The sequence below is a fragment of the Mytilus galloprovincialis genome, chromosome 8 (assembly GCF_965363235.1).
Source record: "Mytilus galloprovincialis chromosome 8, xbMytGall1.hap1.1, whole genome shotgun sequence".
NCBI classification, from domain to species: domain Eukaryota; kingdom Metazoa; phylum Mollusca; class Bivalvia; order Mytilida; family Mytilidae; genus Mytilus; species Mytilus galloprovincialis.
The window spans coordinates 47,879,363-47,888,144 of NC_134845.1; the positions used below are offsets into that span (position 1 = coordinate 47,879,363).

General features: G+C 31.2%; 1 protein-coding gene across 1 annotated transcript; it reads right to left on the minus strand.

The window, feature by feature from the left end:
• Positions 1 to 345: 345 nt before the first annotated feature.
• LOC143042082 (major facilitator superfamily domain-containing protein 6-A-like) lies at positions 346 to 4,985 on the minus strand. The gene is made up of 3 exons (XM_076214323.1): positions 3,364 to 4,985; positions 1,814 to 1,996; positions 346 to 1,124 (listed from the first exon to the last, which is right to left on the minus strand). Exons 1-3 carry the CDS (start codon positions 4,949 to 4,951, stop codon positions 997 to 999), a joined length of 1,899 nt encoding a protein of 632 aa, XP_076070438.1. The 5' UTR covers positions 4,952 to 4,985; the 3' UTR covers positions 346 to 996.
• Between the last annotated feature and the right edge of the window lie 3,797 nt (positions 4,986 to 8,782).

The following is an 8,782-nucleotide window of genomic DNA, read 5'->3' on the forward strand; positions in this document are numbered from 1 at the left end:
TTAACCAAGTCAAAGGATTTCATTCATCAAAATAGTAAGCCAACTTAAAAATTAAATACCAGAATTTATAGATTAGTAATTTCTTATTTCATAAATAAATAATGAATATCAGTACAAACTATGTATGCTGAAAATGAAAACTGCAAGAGACCAACTCCTGTAACTTTAATTTCATAAGAGTGTTTAATCTATGATGAGTTTATTTGTAAACCATAACAAAAATTACATTTCAATAGGTCATTGAGTAGAACATTTACTTTAAAAATAGTGAAGAAACAAACGGATAATTTCCAATTTGCAAATCACTTCCTATTTTTGATCTACACAACACTTCTGATTTAGTTTCTATAAAAAATAAAACATATCAAAGAATATATGAATCAATGTATGAAAGCTGCTTAAAGGCACTTATTTATTAAAAAATACTGTCATTCTGTCTCTGTGGTTACCTTTTATATGGCTAAAACTCCTTACTACAAATTCAACTATATATAAGTTGAACTTCAAAGCAAAATTTCATTCAAATACTTATTATAATAATTTCAATAAACAATTGCAAAATATTGAAGACAAGGGACAATTTCTAAATTTTACTATGAGCCTTTTAAAGCTGACTTTTAAGCATGGGGTTTACTCGTTGTTGAAAGCTATATAGTGTCTATAGTTGCTTTCATCCATGTCATATGGATTCTTGTGAATTGTTGTGTTATTGGCAATCATACCACATCTTCTTTTATATATACCATATCCTGTTATTTGCATATGCTTCCACAAGACAGTCTTGGCTGTTCTACAAAGAATGAACCAATAATCTTTTGCAAGTTGCTGGCAATGACAACCTCTACCACAAACTTAATCAGATGCAATCAATGCATTTCATACTTTTTAAAAATAACTATCACAAATTATGGATGTTAACAGTATAAAGCACAGATAAAAAAAAACAACAGCATCTAAACAGGGAGATGTGATAACTTAACCAATATGAATGCATCTTTAAATATCTTCTGTTCTTAAACTGTCTTTTTTCTCATCTGTTTTGGGTTCATCATGAAATTCAGCATGTGTATCATTCTGCTCTGCTGTATTGTTGCCAAGAAGACGATCTTCTGCTTCTTTTTCTCCTAAAAAAAACAATGAGTTTTCTATATTAAAATGAAAGCATGACAATACAGAAAGCCAAGTGGACTTTGAAACAAACATGTACATTTCTCGTAAATTGTTAAAGTTGCATGTAAAGTTTAAAACAAATTGTTTGCTATGGAGATGGTGATAAACTAAAAACAAATTAAAATATTAGTTGCATTTTAAGTTTATAAAGATCTTCATTTTTTGTACAAGCTTGTCTACCTAAATTCACCTGTAAATGATTTCTTTTTGGAGTACTAGTATATCCATTTTCAAACACAGGTATATTATTTTCTAACTCTTCTTATGATATGATTTTAACACTTTTTTCAATATCTACATAACATTGATTTACAAGTTTGTATGGCGCTGTAACTTAGTGGAGGGGGCCATACAGTTTTACCCTTCTCTGTCATTCCCTCATTCTGCACTGAGCAATTGTACAGACTTTTTTCTAAACACCTTCACATATTAAGCTGATATATATTATGTGAGAATTATAGGTCCAGTTTAAACACATTGTTTTGCAGCTCAGTGAAAAGGATTATCTACATATTATCTAAAAATAGTTAAAGAAACATTAGATATATAATTATCTGGTACAATATCATTGTCTCTACACTCAACATTGAATTTTTTACATTTGAAAAGCCTGGCATACCTTGTTATATCATGTTTATCTTACCTCCAGTTTTTAATTCAACTTCTTCGCCAGGCCTTGTAGGGCTATCCTCTTTAAAAACAAACTTGTTCACCAGCATATACAAGATGAGGAGCACAAATGATGATATTGCATATAAACGGAATGTCCATCTAATACCAATCTGTGAGTACAACTGTCCAGTCACCAAACTACCAACCCCTTTACCTAAAACAAAAACAAATATTTTTTATTAAGATTTGAAAATTTTAGTGTTTATGTATCAAATGAACCATGATGTAACTATTTTAGGTATTTCAGAAAACACTTTAAATAAGTCTGATAAAAAGCAAATCAATTCAGCATACATTGTTTTCTTGAGGTCTCATCTATCCCAATAAAGAAAAGTTCAAAAAAGCAAATAAATTCTCACGATATTGTTGTCAACAGATGATATCAAAAGTTAACTAACATGGCATGGGTAATATTTAATTTATTACCTCCCTTGATTTGGTGATTTATAACACACAGTAAGTTAAAAGTGTCAAGTTTATTAAGGAAAGGACAGATATAATTAATGTTTAATATGGCCTTTCATTTTACTGATCTCCATATACATGATATACATGTACATCTAAATGTGTACAAATCAACTGCAATTATCAGCATACACTTACAACTTACATTGATTTCAGAAAGATTTCCTGAAGTTTTTAAGTCTTCGAAATTATCTGTTCACGCATATTATAATTACTAGTTTTCAATGTTTGTATACTTTGATTTTTCGTTTGGTTGTGTTAAGTTTGAGTTCAACTAATTGAGTTTGAATTTCCTTTCCACTTTGTTTTCTTTCTTCTTTTTATAACTACTAAAACAATCCCATGAAATCGTAGGCATTTAGAGCTTGGTTGACGAATGGTTGAAAGTATGTAAACTGTTGTAGGGAGAATTTTTGCATAAGATTTTATGTCTGGAGAATTTAAGAAAAGGTATAAAAATTCATAGGTACTTGAAGATAGGACAATTTTTTTTAAGGCCTCTCCCTTTTTCCAAAGTCCGTTTTTTTTGGTTTTCTGTTAAATTCTATTAATTTCACGCTTCTGTATACTACAAACATACGTATATTATAAATAAAGTGTATTTGCTATTAACTATCAAATCCAAGTTTCCTCTCCACGGTGATGACTGCTATATTATATAGAGTCTCTATCAATGCGAAAATTATTGACTTGTCCCGAAGTACTCTTATGAAAATTATGTGCAAGTTTAAAACCAGAAGTCTTGAATGTCTTAAAAGTTGGTCTGATGACAGAAACAATATCCGGATGCTTTTATCTTTTCTCCCAAAATAACACAAACTGAATAGTCATAAGAATAGATGACAACTATTCATGTTACCTATAGAACACAAAGGCATGATGATTAATTTAGTGTGGAAGAAAGAGAAGCAACACACAAAATGTGGTCATCTCATTTAATAGTATAGGTAGATCTTACAGGAAAAATATCAAAAATTTCAAAAAGTAAAATATTAAGAATTTCAACATGTTCAACTAGCTTTGAATACAAAAAGCAAACACAATACAAGTACTTACCAAATCCAAAATGAACCCCACTCAGTAGTCCTTGGATAGTTCCAGACATCCCTTCAGGTGTTATTATACTGCCATATGATGTTGCAGCAGCCCACATAATTCCAAATGTAATACCATGTAACATTTCAACTGGTAAAACCTGCCATGCATTTGTAAGGAATGAATATAATGTAAATCGTAAAGTATATGCAAAGAAAGCAGCATATAAACAATACATATGTCCAAATCTTTTGATAAAATAACCCGACACGTACAATAATGGTATTTCTGCTGAACAAGCTATTAATGAACATAACCCTGGAATAATTTTCAGTTTGTTTCCAAGTTCGTCTTCTAAAAACCAGTAGAGAAAGGCCTCTATTGCACCTGTTAATGACCCAAAATAAAACACAACTAGAAGAAACACTGCAGTTTTACGATTACGTAGCAGAGTTAATGTTCCTTTCAGCAACTGTCCACATGCAAGGTTATGTGAAATTTTCATTACACAAGATATTAAAGCTGTTGATAGGTTTAAGGCACTAAATAAATAAAATGATACACTGAAACTATTCATGTTGGTTTTTGAAAGTGCATCAATGCTTAAGGTTGAAACAACAGCAAACATAGCAAACCCTACTGTTCCCCATAATCGCTGTTTACCCCATTTGTGCCTATTTTTCTCTCCTAGAAGATCATACAATATAGCATCTCCCAAACTCATTATAGGAGCAAATAAAATATTTCCCAGTAAAAACAATATAAAAAAGAACCAAAATGATGTTTGACTTAGATCGTCTGCTACTTTATGAGTACATGTGTCAACATGGCTACATTCAAGGTCACACACAAAATCAGTGTCATCACTACACAACATCTGCCAGTACTCTTGACCTTTGTACACTACATCCTTCAGGTCAAAAGTCCTACACACTTGGTCATCTGTTTTGATTCTATTTGATATAACTTCTTTGTTTAACAAATATCCAAGATCTGGAATTTCAAAACTAATATGAGATTCCCATCTACCAATATTTAAATTCACACTGTAGCATTCAGCCTCATCATATGTGCCTGTTGCATTGGTGAAACATACTTTTTGAGGTAATTCTGGTGTTATCTTATAATTACAATTCAAATGACATGAAAGCTTAGACTTTGTTGCCACATTTTGTTCATTTGGCATTGTGCTGATAACATATGGCACATTATTACTGCTGCTTGAGTTCACAACCATTGTGACAAAAGATTCCTCACTAATAATCTCTTTGGCTTTAGTAACATAAGTATGGAATGACATGGGGCAAGCTTCCATGTTTATACTTTCGTTGAAATGGTAACAATCTCGTAAAAATGAGTCTCCTTGACTACACACAATTTCAGTCGTCACTTTTGTATGTTCGGTATGTTTCGATGGAATTAAAATCATAAGATTAAAGCACAACCCTGTTAGAACACAACATAGAACTAGAATTAATTTGTGTTTTTGAAATTTGTCTGCTACAGCTCCAAATAAAGGTCTGACTAAAAACCCAACAAATGGCATAAGACCATAAATTATCCCAGTCTGTGATTTTGTCATACCAATCTGTTTCATATAAAGTGCCATAAATGGTAAAAGAGCACCAACAGCTACAAAATAAAACAAAACATTTGTAAACAGGTCACATTTTCTTTAATTCAAGATTTTGCATCTCAGCATGTTTAACTTTAGGGAAGCAGATACACTAGGAATTGATCAGAAAAACAGCAAACACTGAAACTGATAACTTTAAGAAGAAATTCATTTCAGACTAGACTCTGAAATTTATATACACTCAGAAATTGAAAATTGAAAAAAGGCCAGATCTTCAGATTTTCATGCCTTTGGACTGGATACAAATAACATGAATAAATAACTTCCAAAGTACTTCTTTTTAAAAAATTTAATGGATTCATGTTTTCAATATTATTAATGAACAGTAAAAATGCAAGAGAAGATACCTTGGCAAACAATAGACACTATTTCATGTATATTAGCATGATTAGCATCTTGTGTTTTTTCATTTTAAAATAACTAAAAACAAGGATAATGTATCTTTTTAAATGAAATTGTTTAAAGTCAAAAGGTTAGTACATTGTACTGTCAGACAGCTAAATATCACATTTGTAAATTCTGCTGCTAATACTGATTTTAACATCATTGAACAGTTATTTCTGTGAGTGGAACAACAGTGACACAGAAACGTTCATGTTTGTCAACTTTAATTAATTATATATTATTTCATGTATTTATTTATATGTTATGTATGTGGGGATTTAATTTTTTGTGTTCATTAGCAGATGTGTCATTGAAAATTACCCAAAAAATTTATTAAATTCATACAATTCCAGCAGATTAAATGGAAAACTTATTATATATACATATGCAGTACTTTAAAAACCTACCAGCAAATGTAAAGAAGTAAAAGCCTTTCACTCTCAACAAACTTGAGTCTACCCTGTACCATTTTGAAGTTTGTGAGTCAGTCATGTTTCTTCTTCCTGCTAATAAAAGTATGATTAAATGCACAATATAAATCTGTACAGCTAATCAACAGCCTGTTAAAACACTTTATATATATACAATAATACATTTTGTATCTTAAGACTTCTTCAAACATTTCAAACGCACAGGGTAAACTAAAATCTAATATTAAGATGAAGTTAAAATCAAAGAGCTGATAGCTCTGAGGTGGAATAAGGTGAATAAAAGGTAACTTGAATTACCATAAAAGCAGCCCTTTAATAACCCAGCCTGCTTTGTTCAATTATTGTTATGACGTATTTTTTTTTCTTCAAACAAGAATAGGTCATAAGTACATGGATTTACCATCTATACAATCATTTTCTATGTTCAGTGGACTGTGGAAATTAGGTAAAATCTTTAATTTGGCAGTAAAATTAGAAAGATCATATCATAAGGAACACATGTGTACTTTATAAGTTTCAAGTTGATTGGATTTCAACCTTGACCATAAACTTTAACCTGAAGCAGGATGGACAGACAGACCAGAAAACATAATGCCCATAAATGCGGCCTAAAAATAGTAAGACTTGTTACATACCCACCAACTTTTGAAAGTTCCCATGGTTTTTTTTATGGCAGGACAACAATTTTAAAGGTTACAATTTTTAGCGAAGTATTTAGCACGATCTGGATTGTCTAGAAAAAGTGTCATATTTGTATGATGAACTTATATGCCTTTTTCTTAAGTCTGTTTGCATAATTCTAGTTATTAAATCGGTAGAAAAGATAAACATGTAGCTAGCAGACAAGGGTTTACTTTCTTGTGTAAGAATATTAGATGCTTCTTGAAATTTCAAATTTTGAATTATGCACAAAGATGAACCTTTAACAGGTTGGGAACAACACTCCAAATGAGGGGTAACCCTCATTGGAAGAACATTACAACCCACTGTAAAAAATGAGCACCTTTTTATTCATATTATTTGATGAAACTTTTCCCCAAGAACTATGCATCTATCAAGTATTAAATGGTCAAAACTGTCAAAAGAATTTTGTGATGTTTCTAGACTTATATCTTCTTTATTAATTTGACCCCTCATTTAGAAAATTTGTACCAAATATAATGAATTTTCCCACTTTTGAGTTAAAATCTTAAAAATTTTCTATCTTTTTTTATCAACAGTAAAATGACACCTTGTTTTAGGGACAGTCCCTCATTTAAGGGACATCATTCATAATGGGGGAAGTGGGGTTGGGGGGTTGGGGGGGGGGTCCCAACCTGTTTGTTGGTCTTGGTGAAAAAAATGATAAATTGTCCTTTAAATGATTCAATTGAATAAAAAAGTAAAATATGTTACAACAAGTATTATGTCAATAAATTAGTGAAAAAAACCCAACTTTTTATTATCTTTATGGTAGTACTGCATCATTGAATTTTGTCAATTAGCCATGCTTTTATCCTTTTAAGCTGTGTAAGAACCTGCTTGCAGATGAAAATTCACATGCCATGTTCACCATTTTCACTGACTAGATGAAAACAACACAAGTTCAAAATCAAGCATGTAAGAATAATCTTCAGAGAAAACGTTTTTGATTGGCTTATTAAAAAACTTTGTATTTGTATTGTATATTGTATTGTATTAATTGATCATTTGATTGCCTGAACACCTTGGGAACAAAATAAGGAGCATATGATTTTCACTAAATCGGATTTTAGAGTTTTTTAACGATACCCTTAATATTATCATTTTTTAATAAATGCAAGGATGTATTATAAAACGTCCTTGTTAAGAGCAAAGAGAATGAACACAAGACGACCGTACTGTACGGGCAAAAGAACTCAGGACGAACAGACCAAGGGCGAACATGTAAACAGGGTGAGTTGTCCCGATACCAAATTAACGCATGCGTACTACAAATATCTACATTAAAAACATCCGGTTATAAGTAAACAAATAACGTTTATGTAGATGAGATGAAATCTAACAATTTACATAAATAAAAGGGTACATATTTACGATAGTAATTGTTTTTCAATCCTAATTTACAAATTAAATGATGCAGATGCTTAATCATGTGTACTAATCGGTGTAATGAATCAGAAGTTGTTATGAAATTGTAATACACAGAAACGAATGCGGCATACAGAGGCTCAATGATTTTAAAGTCGGCACCATACATGCATTTCTTCAGAAGACTTGAAGTCTTCTTCCACCAAAAAAGTAGTCAAACCAGAATTTTCCCATTGTGTTAAAGATTCATTCATTATAACACAGTCATACAGTCATGACAGGTCAATTACTTAGAATTCAGAAATTATTGCAAGGTTTTATCAATGCAAAATTGTGACAGTATCTGAGTTTTGCAATTAGAAAAACTGGCATTCATATTTTTATTTGTGATTTTCCCTCATCATGTTCATTAATCTCTTTGATCATGTTGATAGCATTTATTACATTGAATTACATGAATTAGATTGGAACAAGAGGCTGTCACAACGACAGCAAACCGGATTTATTAATATTTATTTGTGTCCTGGCAATATCACAAGAACCATTACTGATGAATGGTGAAAGTGAAAATCGTCAATATCAAATTTGACCTCCATTTTGTCATCAGTATCAACATATTAAAATTTGAAAAGCTTAGATTGAAAGGTTCATGAGTAAATGCAACAACGTGAATGGAAACGCCATTTTACAATCTTTCAAGAAACATTACGCCTCAACGGTAAAAGTCAAAATCGTCATTATTGAACTTGACCTCTATTTTGTCATCAGTAACAACATATTAAAATTTGGGAAGCTTTGGTAGAACAGTTCATGCGTAAATGCACGGACACGACTGGAAACTCCATTTTTCAATCTTTCAAGAACCATAACTCCTGAACGGTAAAAGTCAAAATCGCCATTATTGAACTTGACCTTCATTTAGTTGTCAGTAACAACATAT

Coding starts and splice junctions, on each gene's coding strand:
- LOC143042082 (XM_076214323.1), bottom strand. CDS start 4,951: ATGGCACTTTATATGAAACAGATTGGTATGACAAAATCACAGACTGGG. Junction 1,997..3,363: donor TGGGGTTCATTTTGGATTTG/GTAAGTACTTGT, acceptor TTTTTGTTTTAG/GTAAAGGGGTTGGTAGTTTG. Junction 1,125..1,813: donor AGTTGAATTAAAAACTGGAG/GTAAGATAAACA, acceptor TGTTTTTTTTAG/GAGAAAAAGAAGCAGAAGAT.